The sequence below is a fragment of the Choloepus didactylus genome, chromosome 6, assembly GCF_015220235.1.
Source record: "Choloepus didactylus isolate mChoDid1 chromosome 6, mChoDid1.pri, whole genome shotgun sequence".
Classification (NCBI taxonomy): domain Eukaryota; kingdom Metazoa; phylum Chordata; class Mammalia; order Pilosa; family Megalonychidae; genus Choloepus; species Choloepus didactylus.
Genome location: NC_051312.1, coordinates 146,404,838 through 146,422,360, shown reverse-complemented (window position 1 = coordinate 146,422,360; position 17,523 = coordinate 146,404,838). Strand labels below are relative to the sequence as shown.

The following is a 17,523-nucleotide window of genomic DNA, read 5'->3' as shown; positions in this document are numbered from 1 at the left end:
ATTTTACCAACAAGGAAACTGAGGCACAAAGAAGTTGAAGGCACCCAAGGCAACAGAAGTAGGAGGGGAAAGAGCTGGCATTTGAACCCAGGCAATTCATCACTAGTACCCAGACTCTCAACAATTTTGCCTTCTCTAGGAGGAGCAAGAGGGAGGAGTGTAGCGTAGACAGAGCTGGAACTTCCTTAGAATCTATATTTCTGGTCTGTGTTTTTCCAAAGACGCTGCCAGTCCTTGCGCTAGCATTGCAGCTCATCACCTAATTAGGCAAATACAAACAAACCCATCACTGATGTTTTCAGCTGCTCATGAGAGCGAAATCCTGCTGCTGATAGCTTTCAAGACAACAAAAACACAAGCTTCAGCCAAGGAGCCTGCAGGAGAGCAAAGACTAATCACAAGACAGCAGGATCTAGAGGGCTGGAGGGGCTGGGGGTGGCGGGCCAGCTCCACCGAGGGCAGCCACAGCAGGGAGAGGCTTGGGCTGGAATCCACTTTCACCCCCTCGCCCCAGCGCTGGCAAGAGCCAGCTTCACTTACCCGGGCTCCTTCCCAAAGCTCAGCAGAGGGCAGGAAGGGCTGGCGGGTGGGGGGTGGGCCATGCTTTCAGGGGCAGGGCTGATTGCCTCTTGAGCATCTCCATCCAGGCCTGCACAGCTGTTGAGCAGGGCTATCGGACGGCGTGACGGTGACAGCAGCACCCAGGCAGACACGAGGCCTAAGGGAAAGCATGTTGGCAAGTGTGGCAGAGGACCCCAGCTACCTCCACTGAGCAGGGACCAGTGCTGATGGCCCCTGGCGCAGGCCCCCAGGGAACCCTGCCCCACCTCCAGGAGACCCTTCACTTACAGAGGCGGAAGGAGCCCTAGAGCTCATCTAGAGCAAACTTTCATCTAGTGTAGAGCTCTCCTCTGCAGCATCTCTGACAGGTGACCATTCAGCCAGTGACGGGAACACGTGGCAGCCTCCAATAGCCCAGATCACTGCTGGACACCTCACTGATTAAAAAAAAAGAAGAATCCTACAATATTCCCATGTTCATTCTGCCTGTTGGTGCTAATGTCCGTCCTTGGGAGCTACATGACCTCACGTAACCCACACTAAGAAGCTTTGAGATATTTGAAGGGAACACCTCTCTCTCTCTCTCTCTCTCTCTCTGGGACAGGGGGCTAGACTTCTCTTCAAAAGGTCCTCAGTGCCCACCCCTCCTCCTGGCGTACATTTCTAAGAACTTGCCCCATCCTTCTGAAAGAGGGGCAGTTTGGGGCTGAAGAGGTGGGTGGAGGCAGCAGGGTGGCCTCTGAGGGGAAAAAGGGTCTAGGATAAGAAGTACTGAGGCTGGGGGGGCCCTCCAGTTGGAGATTCACAGCTTACAGGGGCTGGGTGGGGAGGGGCAGATCCTGCTGGGGGAAACTAAGAAAGTTTAGGGCCCAATACCCAAGGAGGAGAGGACCTGCCAAACTGACGTTGGCATTTATATTCAACGCTACACAGCCTCAGGAAAGCTGATTAATGATTTATCATCTTCAAGCTTTTTTTTCATCTATTATTCATCACCGATGGTATAAGGGGCCCCAAATTCCTAAGCATCCTGAATCCCTCCCAAGTGTTTCTTCAAGCCCTGGGACTCAGGGGTGGGTGTTAGGAGAGACTGGGAAAGGGCCACTAGGGTTCAAATTGGCCCAAGACTCCTGAGATCCGTGGGAGGGCCCGAGATTTCTACTTCCGGCCCCTCCTGAAATAAAACTTTCTCCCCAAAAGTCACCCGTAGGGCCTTTTCCACCTGTTCCTCTCTTCTTCTTTCTTCACTTTGCCCCACTCTGTCTTCCCTAGGTTTCTCTGCTTTACTCTCTGTCCCTTTGTGTGTTTCTTACCAAAATGCATGTCTGCTTGGAAAACTCCAAACTGAGCCTTCCACTCTCCAAAGGAGTAAGCCAGTGTGTTGGTCCACCCTTAGCTTTTCAAGCTCCTCTCTCTCTTTCCCTCTCTAATAACGGCTTCCCCAGCTTTCCTAAACTTAAAACCTTTAGTACCCTTACACGCACATAGGTGTGCATGCACACACACGCCCTCTGCCCCAGCACTCTGGGAAAACTCACGGTGTGAGGCTCCTTGCATGGAAACCAGGGCCCTGAGCCACCTCTAGGCTACGCCCAAGCCCCTGGACAGGCCTCCCATTGCAGCACCAGTTTTTCCTGAATGTCTCCTCCACCCCCACCCAGCGCCCCTTGACCTGCCTACTCTCTCCACAGGTTACCCACAATACCTGGTGGTAGGGAACCACCTGTCGGGGGAGCATCACCTGAAGATCCTGCGGGCGGAGCTGCAAGATGACGCCGTGTACGAGTGCCAGGCCATCCAGGCCGCCATCCGGTCCCGCCCCGCGCGCCTGACCGTCCTGGGTAAGAACCACTCTGCAGGAGGGGGGCGGGGGAGGGGGCGTGGTGGTAAAGACGGGGTGCCCTGGGAATCACCAAAGACTCGGCTCCTGAAGGGTCCCTTCTGGCCAGACCGGGGGGCCTCCCTTTTGGACTGACAAATGACCCAAACTGCTGCGCTCCAGCTTGGGGAGCTAATTAGGGCTTGTGAATTCCTCAGAAAGCAGGTTCTGTGCACCTGATCTGTGTCAGGCCCTGGGTTGGGCAATAGAGATACAGAGAAGAAACGGCCCAGTCCTGCCATTATTGGGGGACCCCATCCTGGAGTCCTTTCATTCTGAAATGATCGCTCTCCCTCTGGGTGCTGACAAAGCCCTATCTGTCCACCTCCCCCACCAGATTCAGACTTGAGATTGACTCTCCCCATTATTTTGGGATCCCCTGCTCTTTCCCTACCCCTCACCCAACTCTTGGGTGGAGAACAGGGCTGCATGAAGTCGTTCCTAGGAAGATCCATTTCAGGCCCTCATTCCAAATCAGATCTTTCCCCCTTGGTCTTTCCTCCATCTGGGCTTCCCAGGAGCCTGGTATCCCTGGGATATCCTGCCTCAAGAGGTCCCACTCCTTTGTGATGACAGGGGCATGGTGACACCTTAAACTGCCTGGTTCTGACTTAGAGGCCAGCCCGTGTCAAACCCTCCACAGGCCAGGTGTCACTACGGACCCTGAACCTCAGGACCCAAGCCTGGCTCATAAGAAATAATAGCTCACAATTCCATAGCACTTAGAGAAACTGCCCATGCCTACGTTTTCTCAACCATGTTATCTCAGCTGCTTCTGACACCACCTGCTGGGTCAGGGAAGGGGTTGCAGCCCCAGAGGAGAAATGGGGGCTCAGAGAAGCAAAGGGCCTTGCCCAGGGTCTCTGGGTTACAGCAAGGTGGCTCTGCCCTAGAACTGGCCCCTTCCTCACTGCCTCTTCCTGCACCCATCGGTGGTGGGAGCCACCAGTCCAATCCCACCCAGCAGCCGTCGCGAAGGTCCAACAACAGGGTCAGCAGCTGGAGCGCTGCCTGCTTGCCCGGCAGATAAGGCGCCCGCTGCTCAGAGATGAAATATTTAAGAGCATGCCGGGTTAACTTCAGATCTACACAGCCAAACGCATGGAGACAGATAATTCCAAATCCCAAGCTGACAAGCCCAGGAGGATCACTTACAAGACAATCCCTGCACTGGGCTTCCTGAGTCGGGGAGAAGGAACTCAGGTCCAGCCTCAGAAGCATTCTTCAACTCTGAGTCTCCTGTGGCCTGCGATGAAAGGAAGGAGAAGTAAATCCGGCAGGGAGGAGTAAATTCCCTGGGATTCCCTGGCTCGGAAGTGGACCTTCAGAAGAGCGATTGGGGTGTTAGATGGAGACACAGCTGCCTTCCTTTGTCCTGAGGTGGTGGCTAAAATGGGAATGGGTCTGAAACTTGGGGTGAGGAGCTGGAGAAGGGAAGGAGGAGCACTTGTAGGACCTGATATTTTTTTCTGATTTCAAGGGTTGCAAAATGCCAGAACCAATTTGCTAAGGGAAGTTGTAGGATCTTCATCTTTGGAAATTACTCAGCCCCCAGCCTCAAAGGGATCTGTCTTCTGCTGCCTCATACCCCTGCTAGAGGGTGTCATAAGTTCTAGAATAAGAGGAACCTAAGCATCGTCCCCTCCTCGGACTTCTCCCAGGACCTCAAATCCAAGGGAGATGCATCTCGTCCTCAAGTAGTGTCAGAGCATCACCTGGAATACCCAGCCATCGTGTACTCAATGCAATAGCAAAGTCCAAATTCTTCAAAGTCTAGATTATTGCATACGTTTTACAGATAAGGAAATTGGGACTCAGAGAGGCCTAGGGACTGCCATGAGGTCACACAGCTTACGTAATATCCAAAATGGACTCCAGATGTTCCAACCCCAGCGCAAGACTCCATGTTCTGAGATGCCAGCAGAATTTCCGTCATCCAGCTGGTTCGGAGCCAGGATCCTGAGAGCAGAGCCTCAAATCTGATGTGAATGGATGGGTTCTTGGGTCACATCGAAAAGGCCTTCACACCCCCTGATTCCTCTGCAGGGGCCTGGCCTGGTGCTGCCCACTGGGCACAGAGCTCGGTTTGCCTACATGGGGGAGATGTTTTATGCAAGTCTGGAGATGGGTAGAAGAGGGAGGTGGGGGGGTGCTCACTGTAGTTCCTGAGGGTCCCAAAGAGAGCCTGAGCAGTCAACGTGTCCATCAGACTTTCCTTCAGGGCCCACAGAAACCATTCCTCATAAGCAAACTGAACCCCAGACAAGAAAGAGACCCCCACGCCCACCCCGGGCTCTGTTTCCAGTCCTCTGTGCCTCCTTGGGCCACCCTGGGTCCTCACCCACAGCTGGTCCTGTAGGCTCTGCCTGGGGGTCCGGCCTGGCCAAGTTCCAATGATTTAGGGCCCCATCTCCTGCCCTGGAGGGAGACCCTGAGGACACAGTGTACCCAGCATCTGGAAGGGGAGGCCTGGTCTTGGACCCTGGTCAGTGGTGGGTGGACAGAGTTCTCTTCCAGCAGTGGGGAGAGGTGTTTCTCCAGCCTGGCCCGGCCAGCCTCCCAACCAAGACACCATCTGCTTGGCTGTGACATCTCAGCCTGGGAACACATTCCAGCCGATTCCCCGAGGGAGGGTTGCCTTCCCTGCGTTCCAGGAATGAGCGAGCTTCCTAATTTAGTCTGTATTTGCCTGAGATAGATTTTTAATTAAATAAAGTAAGAGCCTGATTAGAACCTGCAGAAGATGTGAGAGCAGAATCAGATGGTATTCCTGCAAAATTGCAAAGCAAACACTTTGGCTGGAATCGAGGGAAGCCCCCTGGGGGTCTTCCATCAAAGCACCAAGTGAGGAGGGCAAATACAAGAGATTATATGGCCAACAGATGTGCGTTGTTAAAATATGCATCTGCCTGCGGCCCGCTCGGAGAAGCCAGAGGGCCAGCTCACCGAGCCCACAGGGCTCCAGGGATGGGATGGGGACTCCGCCCGGCAGCCAAGCCAGAGTCACAGACACATTAATTAGTGTTGTGTTTCCAGCTCTCAGATGCAATCAGACAAGGAGCTGAGCATTTGCTATCCCAGGAGGCAGAGGGAGGGAGCAGGGGAATGAGAGGGGGAAGAGAGAGAGAGGGCTGAGCTTGTGAAGCTGAGCAAGGCAAAGCCCAGGGGCCCCCAGGCCGGGTTAATGGAATGTATAGCAGCAGGTACCCCAAAGTCAGGCTGTCTCATGCTGTGGTCCAGCCAGCTGCTGAGGACCATGCCTTGACTTGGGCCAGGTCAAGACAAGCTCCTTTTGATTCCCCAAACATGTCAGGAATCACAGTATCATGGAAACAGCAGCAGACTTCGAGGCACATGCCTCGGTCCCACCACTAACCAGCTGTGTGGTCTCAGCCCTGTTACTCAACCTCTCTGGGTCTCCTTTTCCTTATCTGTAAATGGGAGGTGGCGAGACAAAGTTATCCAGCTCCCAGAAGGTCATGACTTCCAATGCACCAACTAGTTTAGGAAAGTGGTTCATCACCCATTGGAACCCAGACTCATGTGGTGACTGAGGCATAGAAGGTAATTGATCAGGGTGGTGTGATGGGATCCCACTTTAAGGCTGGAAGGTGGGCTAGCCAACCTCTCAATGTTCTGAGCAGCCCTGGGATTCTGGAGTTGGCTTCCTGCTAAGGCCTCTGTAACCAGCTTCCCCTCTGCAGACTCAGCTTCGCCAGATGTCGTAGGACCCCTGCACACTTGTGCAGAACCGTGGTGTGGTGGGCAGGGCCCTGGGCTGGGAATTAGAAGGCCCTCGGGCATCTTAATAACTGCATGACCTCAGGCGAGGTCCTTAGGCCTGGAACTGGGCCCCTTGGGTTCAACTCTCCATACTCAGCACTTAGCCCAGAACAGATGCTCAAGAACACTTGTCTGTACAAAAACGAGTGAATGAATGAGTTTGTGGCTCTTCATCTATAAAACGGGGATAATAAAAATATCAATCCCATAGAATTGTTGTGAGGACCAACCGTATAATTGATCACATGCACTCTTCCTCTATAAACAGTAAAGTGCCATTTACTTCAAAGTCACACACACATGCACACACACACACATTCACACACGCATGCCTGCAGACTGCTCCTTTCCCCACCTACGGGGACCCAGGGTTGAAAATATCTAAACTGTTTCAGAGCCAGAGATGTAAGTATCTTTGCACTTTATCATCCTACCTGCCTGGACATTTGGAAACCAAGATTTGGGGGTGCCAGAGCAGGAAGAAAATGTGTGCCAAGGATTTGATAGCCTGATATTTACTGAGCACCTATTATGTGCCATGCACTGATGGAGTCGCTTGGGATTCATCAGTGAATGAAAGAGAAAACCGTCTGCCCTAGTGGAGCTTGTGTTCTAGTGTGGGGACAGTAGATAAACAATGAAAACCTCACACCCGCACATTGTAAAGGATGTTAGATGGCAATCAGCGCTGTGAAAAAGAAACAGTAGAGCAGTGTAAAGGGGATCAGAAGTGGGGGGGGGGGGGTTGGCTGTCAAATAAATTATTTAAAAGGGTATTTCCCCAGCCTCCCTTCTCAGTTCTCTCTTCTTCATGCCCATTCTAATATTAACTCTAGCGTCTGTGGCTCCCACTAGAAAAAAATCTTCCTAAATCGACGTGAATTATTTAATCTTAGAGTCTAAGTCAATGCAAACAGTGTCTTTAAAAATGATGCCAAGCCCCAAATATGATGAAGGGCAAACAGATAAGGCCCGAATGTGTCCTTAACTTGTTTTGTTTTGTTTTGTTTTTCAAAAACCCAAGCTCCCTTTGCTGCTCATCTGCCCTGAAGCAGCAGGGCAGAGGTCTCCCAAATCCACAGCATTAGCAGCATCCCCTAATGCCCAATCCCCTAATCTTCTGGGTAGACAGAGTCCAAAGAGGGACAGTGAATAACTCAAGGTCACACAGCAAGGGAAGGCTGAGCTGAAATAGCCGGAGAGAGTTGATTTCTAAAACCGACCTTCCAACCAAGTCACACAGACATAAAAAGGCAAGTCGCCCGGGGAGAGTCTGAGCGGCAGGGGCTTCACAGCTGAGAAAGCATCTCTGTAGAATAAAGCCCGAGCTCCCTGCCATGGCACACGAAGCCCTCTGAGGCCTGGCACCTGCTTTCTCCCCGCCCCAGGCCCACCTAGCTCCAAAAAACAGCCAGCTAGTAGCTTCCCCCGCTGCCCGTGTCTCCGCGCCTTCCCTCATGCCAGCTCTGCCCCAAACACCCTCCCTCCTTCTCCTCCTGGCTAATTCATCTTTGTAATTAACTCCTCCAGGAAGCCTTCCCGGAATGCCGCATGGCCTGACTGTCCCTGCCCGTGCTCCCCCAGCCTTCTGTTCTTATCTCAATCACAGCACTCAACACAGTATATTGAGGGTGTTTCCCACGCTGGTTGTCTCGGGGGTGGGGACGACATCTTGCTCATCTTTGCATCCCTCATGCCTAGCACAGCCTGGAACATGAACTAGGTGCCCAGTGAATGTTTGCCATGGCTGCTGCACTGAAGGAACAGGACAGGGCGGCAAATTAAAGGACGCAGTGAGGGTTTCCACAGAACATCACTGCAAGAATGGACCTTGACATATAGTAAGCCCCAAATACATGTGGCACTTTGTTTGTTTTGTCTGGAGGAGCAATACAGCCTCGTGGATTCCGGAAGCTAGATCGCCTGCTCATGAAACCTGGCTGTGCCACTTTACCAAGGTTGTGCCTCAGTTTCCCTGCATGTAAAATGGGAGAAATAATTGCACCCACCTTTATAGGGTTGGAGAGAGGATTCGACGAAATAATGTATGTAAAGCCCTTCTCAGGACAGTGTTGGATACACAGCAGGGCTGTTATTATAATAATTTGTACTGGTATTTATATTATTATTCTGGCAATATTAAGGCACCAGTGAGTGACGCTGCCCACCTGGAGAATCAGACTCTGTCCTGGAGAAGCTTTCCCATCCGGCAAATGAGGCAGGAAGACACGATTCCTGCAGGCCCCTCCTGGGCACTCACGCCTGGGAAGACAAGCAGAATTGATTTCCTTATCTCCTTATTAAGCATGTTTTGCCTGGGCCTCGGCCTGGTCTTAGGTACCGTATCTCATTTATGCTGTGTGCCCGTCTCCTGCCACATTCATTACGCTGCAATCACCCCCAAATGGGGGCAGCGAACAAGCCAGAGATGGGAGAGGGGAGCAAAAAAACATCCTTATCTGCTGAAGTTCCATATGGGAGAAGGCGTCTGAGCTGTTATGCATGTCACCTTACCCCCCGCCACTACCTGCTCCTTCCCACTCCCCTCCTGCAGCTGCTCTGCCCGTTCTTGGGGGCCTCAATGTCCCCGGGGCCAGAATCAGACTCCCCTCCTCCCCCTCTTCACCCTCCCAGTTTAACTCCGTGCTTACCTGCTCTGGCAGGTTTTAAGATGAGCATGGCTTGGGGATCATTGAGTTAAATTAGGCTGGCTTATCAGCTCCCCCTTCTACATTATAGTTTAAGCTCCCTGACCTCTGCAGTCCTCGGTATGGGTTTAGTGCCATATGCCACCCTGAGGAGCTGCCCATAGCAGTTGGTGGGGGATGGGGTAGGGGGCAGTTAGAGGGTCTCCCTGGAGGCCACTGAAGTCCTTGGGTCCAGGTGTGCTGGCTTCCTGGCTGGAGCACTGGAGGCCCTCCCTCCTGCTGCACTCTAAGACCGTCACCCCAACAGTCTTCCTGTCCCCACTCATCTGCCATATTGCCCTGGAAATGAATACCTCTCTATCCTCACTCCATCCCCCATCTTCATCCCAGCCTCAATGGGGTGTCAGAAAAGCCCCTCCTGCCTAGCTTTGCGGCCCATCCATCACGGTGGCAAATGAGGTCATAGAAAGAAATCCTCAGATTCTAAAGGCCTTTCAGAGGGACTTGGGGATTTATCAGACACAGAAACAAACAGCAGTTCTGTTCTCTGTCTGCAGTGGGCAGGCGGGATCCTCTCTAAGGGGAGGAGCCGCTGCGAGGAACTCCCAACCCCTCCCCCCAGCCCAGCACCACCAAGGTCAATGAGCGCAGGCTCTGCCGAGGAGAAGGGAGGAAAGCCAACCTGTTTAATTAAGTAGCCTTTCTGGAGTGACCGGATGCCTGACACTGCCTTGAGCAATGATCACTGTTTAAAGCTGGGAGCAGCGTCCCTAACGCCCACCCCCAGGGCCATATCCCACCCCACTCCCACCCCCACCTTCCAGCATCTCTTGCTTTCAACCCCAGGAAGGCAGGGAGGTTCTATAGGAGCCCACTCAGTGTCTGCTGCATCCAGAAAGTGCTCAGCCTCCTGCTCCTGCCCCCCCACCCCCCCAGTGTCCCCACCCCATCACCTAATGGCTTCAGCTCACTGGGCAGTTCTGGGCACAGGCCTGAAGCATGTTGCCACCATGCTGAGGGCACTGGCAAGTCTCCAGGTCCAAGCAGGGCAGCAGACCCCGGCCTGGGGGTCGGGAGGATGGTGTTCCTGCCACCAACCAACTTGCAACATACGGGATGATGTTTAACCTCTCAGGACTTCCTGGTAAAATCAGGAGCTGGAAAGCTGGAGTGCAAATCCACTCAGCAGCTGGACCACGATTCTCCCTCATTTTACCACGGGTTGGGGTCTGGGCATGAAAGGCATTGTCCCTTGCGTCCCTCTATCCTGGCTCCTGAGGGCAAGCACTGTGCAGCCTTCAGCTGCTTTAACCAAGCATGACCCTGAGAGACGCTGAGCAGGCTCAACATCTCAGCTGAGGCAAGCAGGAGCTCAGACCACGGAAATTTGCAAAAGTCAGGGCCCTTATCCTCTGACATCCACCATGCAGTGTGGAACCAGCAGATCTGGGGCAGCCCGTGAAATTCAAGCCACTTTCCTATGACCTTCAGGATGTAACTGCCTTAGGAGGCCCTTACCCACCCTGCCCATCCCAAGGCTGTTTCCTCTGGCTTGGACATGGCTTCCAACACCCCTGCCAGCCTGAAAAAGCACAGGAAGGGGCCAACATCTGTCCTAGTATCCTATCGAGGTCCTCAGTCAGGAAGCCCAGTAGCTGGCCAGTGGCCATTTAAAAGGCTCCCTGTTTATGCATCAGTAATTTTCATACACACACAGACTCCTTAGCCTCAAGGACATACGTGCTGGTGCACACACATGTATGCATGCACACACATGTAAACACACACACATGAGTGTGATTCAGAGCATGGCAGAATCATCAGACTCCTGAGATGGAAAGACATAAGAATACAGGGTCAAAGGAATAAGTCACTATTGGGAAGTGGGCAAAAACTGGGTGACTTGGCAGAAATATTGACTCACCCCTCGTCAGGCCTGGAAAAGGATGGAGTCGCTGGAGCATATCACCACCAATAAAAGGGTCTTGCTTCTCCATTGAGTCCCCCTAATGAAAAATGACATGGAGGAGGAAAAGAATGCCAGCAGACCCAAAAGGGAGGGCAGGGCCAGCCCGTCCCACCTATGGATGAATTAGCACTTTCCTGGCGCCAGCCTCCTGGGCATCACCATACCCGAGTGTCAGACTCAGGTCTCTTTCTGAGGTCAGCCTTGCGGTAAGCCCAGAGAGGCAAGAGCTGGACAGGGAGGCCTCTAAGGGCTAAACATAGCCCGCTACTTCTCTGCTCTGACCTCAGCCTGGGTTTTCATGGCACATTATGGATTTTAAACTGGCAATGAGTCTCCATTACAGCATGAAATGAAAAAGAAGGCTGTCACTAAATGAAAGCCTTCCCCCAGCAGCCAAGGAAAGGGCAGGGTGAAGAGAAGCTCACAGAGGCTGAGACCAGGAGCAGCCCCAGAAAGAGAGGGGCAGTGGGAAGTAGGCAAGTCCCAGAGTCTAAGGGAGATGACCCCAGCCTGGCTGGGATAGAACGGAGGTGCAGTCCCCCAATCCGGGAGCAAGGCCTGGGTCTCTGAGCTGGGGTCTGTTTTACTGCAGAGGAAAGATGCACAGCCAGCTGCCTCAGGAGTGCAAACAGCGGCAGCCTTATTATCCTGGTGCTGCAACGGGGCCTATGTAGTGGGTCCGGCTGGAGAGAGGCATTTGAGAACCATCACCCTCTGCCTCACCAGGCAGCCTTGGGGTTACTTTTTTTTTTTAATTCATTTTATTGAGATATATTCACATACCATGCAGTCATACAAAACAAATCATACATTCGATTGTTCACAGTACCATTACATAGTTGTGCGTTCAGCACCAAAATCAATCCCTGATACCTTCATTACCACACACACAAAAATAACAAGAGTAATAATTAAAGTGAAAAAGAGCAATTAAAGTAAAAAAGAACACTGGGTGCCTTTGTTTGTTTGTTTGTTTGTTTGTGTTTTTCCTTCCCCCATTTTTCTACTCATCCATCCATAAACTAGACAAAGGGGAGTGTGGTCTATATGGCTTTCCTCGGGTTACTTTTTGCATAGCTATTGATCCAGCCCCCTGAGGTAAGGGGTTATCCATTTCCTCATCACCCCATGCCAAGGTAACTTCCTTACTGGCTGTAAAGATTAGAGACACTGCCACCCACTCTGTCTGCTCTGCTGCCCCACACACCCCACACACACCCTGCCAAGCCCAGCAGCTGGCTCTGTGTGGGCCTCCCTTCCCAACCTTTGACCGTTACTCTCCATTTGTGGACTGGCCCCATAGGCACCAGGAGAGCATCACAACTGAACTCAGGCCTTGGGGACTCTATGGAGGGGAGCAGCAGCAGGGAGCGCTCATGGTCAACACCTCCTGGCAGCCCAAATCCCGGGCTAGCCTGTGGTCGGTCAGCACCACGGACAGCGTGCAGAGCCCCTACAGTCCACGGGGACCTGGCACCTGGAAAAGACATGAGCATAATGTGTACACAATGAAAGAAAAGGGGAGGTTTGGCTTGCTAAAGCAAAGACTTAGGGGACTAGGAACCCTTCCAAATATTTGAAGAAGGGAAATAGATTTATTGTGTGTAGCTCCAGGGCAGAACCAGGGACAGGGAGGGAGATTTTTATCTCGATAATTAAAGTAGTGGTCAGAGCTTTGTCAAGTAGTAAGCTCTCTAACTCCGGAAGTATGGAACTAGAGGCTGAGTTTTTCCACATGCCTTGCTATAGGGAAGAAATCAATTCCCACCCCCAGAAGTGAGATGATGGCTACAAGTATCCCAACTCTGCAGCCATGTAAGGGTTATTGGGGTTGGCCCAGGAAAGGGGGAAATGCACAGTGAAAAGATCCAGAACCATTAAAGGATGTTCCCTTCCCACACAGATGTCTCCGTAACACAATCTGTAACAGACTCTGCAGAGAGAATTCCAGCCCAGGGTGGACTCAGCCCCTATCAGAAGCTTTCAATTGGAGTATCAAGATGCAGTGGTGTCTCCATGGTGGTAGAGTTATCACAAGGAGAAGGGGTAACAGTTGGCTGGAAACCGTTCAACATGATTCCAAACTTAACTGTACTGCAACCCTGCTGGCAAAATCAGGGAATGCCATGGAATGTTGCATACATGAGCATGGACACCATGGCTAAAAAGAAAAAAAAAAAAGATGGAGAACCTGATATGTCCTTTCTAATGCCAATCTTGTGACATACCCACCAACTGAAATAAATTTCCCAGAATTTAGAGAAAAGGGCACTAGAGAAAGTAGAAAGATCAGAGGTAATGGACCGCACTGGAGAAAGTGCACTTGAAGCCAAGCTTTAAAGGCAGCAGAGACATGGTTTACTATGAAGGAGGGACAAGGGCCTGCCAAGGATGGAAGTTTAGGTGGGCAAAAGAGCAAGGTGAGAATTGGTCCAGTTGGACTTGGGCCTGCAAGGAACAAAAGGTGTATAGCAGGAAAGGATAAACAATGACAGCAGGATGTCAGAGCAAGGGCTGGGGGCTTCACTAGAACTCTGATGCCCATGCTTATCAGAATGGCTTTAACTCACAAGATGTTCTGATTGACTAGGGACAAGGCATAGCTTCAACCCCACCCCCTTCAGGGTTCCTGGTTGTCCCAAACCCCAGGCAGTTGCCCTGTGGATGTGTGTCACTGGACAGGGATGGAGTGTTCTAAGGCCAGGCACATCCTCTGTCCACAGGAACAGAGCTTCAGGAGGTCCTGAATGGAGAGAAAAGCAAAGGGAATGGGCAACACTAGTGGTCATCTCCATATGCCAGCCACTGCACTGGGCAAGCCACACACGTGCCTTTATTTATCCTCTTAACCCTGCCAGGTCAGCCTGATGTCCCCTTTTACAGATGAGGAGCTGACACACAATGAGACCCATCGAAGGTCAAACAATAAAAAAGAGCCAGAATCTGAGCTCAGGTCTCTCTGGCTCCAAAGCCCATATCCTTTCTGCTAAGGCATGCCCCTCCCCTTTACCAAACTCTGCTCACACTTACTGCTGCTTCTCTTAAGAACGTGGACGAGAAATACAGGTCTCTTTCCAGCCCCATGGAAGTCCAGGGAATGCCTTCAGGAAACCATCCTGGAAACCCCTGTTCCCATATGCACTTTGGGAGTGGGGACCCCTACACCCACAGCCTCCATTTTTCACTCCTTTAAGTCTCATTATCCGGGAACTTCCCATTGCTTCTTTCCCCATTGTTCTGGGCCTTTAAATGATTCTGTCCATGTTGAGGAGGTTTTTCTAAGTGGGAAGTTCCTAGGCACAGCTGCCTCCATATTGCAAAAATAAATAGCTGAGGCCCATAGCCCAAGAAGGCTGACTTCCAAAAAAGTGTCACATTTTCACAAGTTAATCAAGGTGTTTGTAAATGTTTATATAAAGAAAGAGCTTTCCATATGTAAATATGTCAGGAACGGTGTTGGCAGCCAAGAAGTCACCCGCTGCCAGGAACACCATTCAGCCTCAGTGGTGGCAACGAGAGGAGGGGGAAGGCTCCTGGCCACACAGATAACCCCTGTAAGATCTGGTTCTGCTCTAGGCACCAGCACACCCCTCCCTCCCACCCTCCTCTCACTTCCCTTCTATCTACACACACAAACACACGTTCACTATGATGCTCAGGAGAGCACTGTGCAGACAGATCAACTGACATCAAAAGGAAAGGTAATATACTGTAGGCTACACAATGAATGGGAAGGGAAAACTAGTCCTCTCTGACTCCTCAAGGAAGAGAAAGTTGGACTCTATCCAAGGGCCACCTGGGGACTCCCCTGTCTCACCTTCTGCCCCAGACCCTGACACCAACTTGGTCAGAGCAACAGCTCTACTGGAGACTAAGAAAAGCCTCTAGAAAGATGCCGCAAAGCCTAACCTTGATCATAGAATTTTAGAGCTGGAAGGAATCATGAAGATTCTCCAGTCAAGTGTTCTCATTCATTTAACTTTTCGATGTATATTTATGTGCCTGCGTGTGGCAGACAGTGTGCTAGGTGCTGAGAATATACATTGGTGATCAAAACAGAGTAAAACCTCCTACCTTCAGGAAACATATTCTAGCAAGGGGAGTTATGAGAAAATGTTACAGCTTAGTAGAAGGTGATAAGTGCTTTTCAAAAAAAAAAAAAACAAAAAGTTCAGCAGGGTACAAGGGGTTAGATTTCCTGGAGGAGACAGTGGGTTAAGGTTGTCAGAATAGACCTCATAGAAAATGTGGCTTTTTATTCTTTTCCATTTTCTGACAGTCTTATTGAGGTGTAATTTGCATACCATTAAATTCGTCCAACTCAATTTTTAGCAAATTTATAGTTGTGCAACCATCACCACAATCAGTTGTAGAACATTTCCATTGCCATAAAAAGATCCTCATCATCTCTGTTCCCAATCTCAGCCCTGAAAATCATTGATCCATTTTCTATACTCAATAGATTTTCCTTTCCTGGACATATCATACAGCTAGAATCATATAATACATTATCTTCTGTGTCTGGGTTCTTTCACTCAACATAATATTTTTGAGATTCATCTGTGTTGTAGGATATATCAGTAGTTCATTTCTTTTTATTGCTGAATAGTATTCCATTGTATGGACATGCCATATTTTGTTTATCCATTCATAAGTTGATGGACATTTGCATTGTTTCCAGTTTGGGGCTGTTATGAATAACGATACTATGAACAAGGACATACAAGCCTTAGCGTGGCCATGGGTTTTCATTCTTCAGGGGGAGATTCCTGGGAGCGGAATAGCTGGGACTTATATTAAGTTTATGTTTAACTTTTTAAGAAATTGCCAAATTGTTTTCCAAAGCAAATGTGCCATTTTACGCCATTTTCACCAGCAGTGTACGAAGGCTCCGGTTTCTCTACATCCTTCCCAAAACTTGCTATTGTCTGTCTTTTTCATTATTACCATTCTAGTGTGTTTAAAATGGTATCCCATTGTGGTTTTAATTTGTATCTCCCTAATGACTAACAATGGTGAGCATCTTTTTATGTGCTTATTAGCCATTTGTATGTTTACTTTAATGAAGTGTGTATTCAAATCTTTTGCCCGCTTTTTAATTCAGTCATTTGTTTTCTTATTATTGTATTGGAGGTGTTCTTTATATATTCTTGAAATAAGTCCTTAAATGATTTGCAAATATTCCCTCTCAGATTGTGTCTTACCTTTGTATTTTCTTAATGGTGTCTTTTTTTTTTTTTTTTTTTTTGGCTGTTTATTTTTTTATTATAGTTTTTTTTTAATTTACCATGTGATCTTTACTGGAAATCTTTATTTCTTCATGTAGTTTCAGTCAGTTGTTTAGTGTCCCTTCCTTTCAGCCTGCTCAATTCCTTTTAGGATTTTCTTATAGGACTGATTATTGGTGATGAAGTCCCTCAGCTTTTGATTATCCGGGAATGTTTTTTTTTTTTTTTTTTTTTTTAATTTTGAAAGTAAAGTTGATTTATTATTATTTTTTTTTTCATTTTTATTGAGATTGTTCAGATACCATACAATTATCCAAAGATCCAAACTGTACAATCACTTGCCCCTGGGTACCCTCATACAGCTGTGCATCCATCACACTTAATTTTTGTTCAATTTTTAGAAACTTTTCATTACTCCAGACAAGAAATAAAGTGAAAGATGAAAAAAGAAAAAAAGAAAAGGAAACTCTAATCCTCCCCTATCCCTAACCAAACCCCCTCAATTGTTGACTCCTAGTATTGATATAGTACATTTGTTACTGTTTATGAAAAAATGTTGAAATACTACTAACTGTAGTATATAGTTTGTAATAGGTATATAGTTCTTCCCTATATGCCTCTCTAGTATTAACTTCTAATTGTATTGTCATACATTTGTTCTGGTTCATGGAAGCGATTTCTAGTATTTGTACAGTTGATCATGGACATTGCCCACCATAGGATTCAGTTTTATACATTCCCATCTTTTGACCTTCAACTTTCCTTCTGGTAACATATATGACTCTGAGCTTCCCCTTTCCACCTCATTCACACACCATTCGGCACTGTTAGTTATTCTCACATCTTGCTACCAACACCCCTGTTCATTTCCAAACATTTAAGTTCATCCTAGTTGAACATTCTGCTCATACTAAGCAACCATTCCCCATTCTTAAACCTCATCCTATATCTTGGCACCTTATATTTCATGTCTATAGTTTACATATTATAATTAATTCCTATCAGTGAGCCCCTGCCATAATTGTCCTTATGTGTCTGGCTTATTTCACTCAGTATATTGCCCTCGAGGTTTTGTCATCAACCCCTTTTTTTTTTTAATATGGTTTTGTTCACTCACCATACATTCCATCCCAAGTAAATAATCGATGGTTTTCTGCATGGTCATACATTTATGTGTTCACCATCTTCACCACTATCTATATAAGGGCATCTACATTTCTTCCACAAGGCAGGAGGGAGAGTCAAAGAAGGTAGAGAGGCAAAAGAAAGAGGGAAAAAAAATGACAGCCAGAAAGTAGCAAAAGGAAAAATAACCTTAAATCAAAGTAGAATAAAGAATCAGACAATACCACCAATGTCAAGTGTCTAACATGCCTCCCCTATCCCCCCCTCTTATCTGCATTCACCTTGGTATATCACCTTTGTTACATTAAAGAAAGCATGATACAATGATTC

At 49.1% G+C, this 17,523-nt stretch overlaps 1 protein-coding gene across 7 annotated transcripts in view; it reads left to right on the top strand.

Moving 5' to 3' along the window:
* Positions 1-17,523, top strand: part of KIRREL3 (kirre like nephrin family adhesion molecule 3) — a 591,656-nt gene that overhangs the window by 493,626 nt on the left and 80,507 nt on the right. For all 7 annotated transcript variants that reach the window (XM_037841924.1, XM_037841920.1, XM_037841919.1 and 4 more), the window contains one exon: positions 2,253-2,402. In XM_037841924.1, the coding sequence (XP_037697852.1) occupies positions 2,253-2,402 (150 nt within the window). The remainder of the gene's footprint in view (positions 1-2,252; positions 2,403-17,523) is intronic.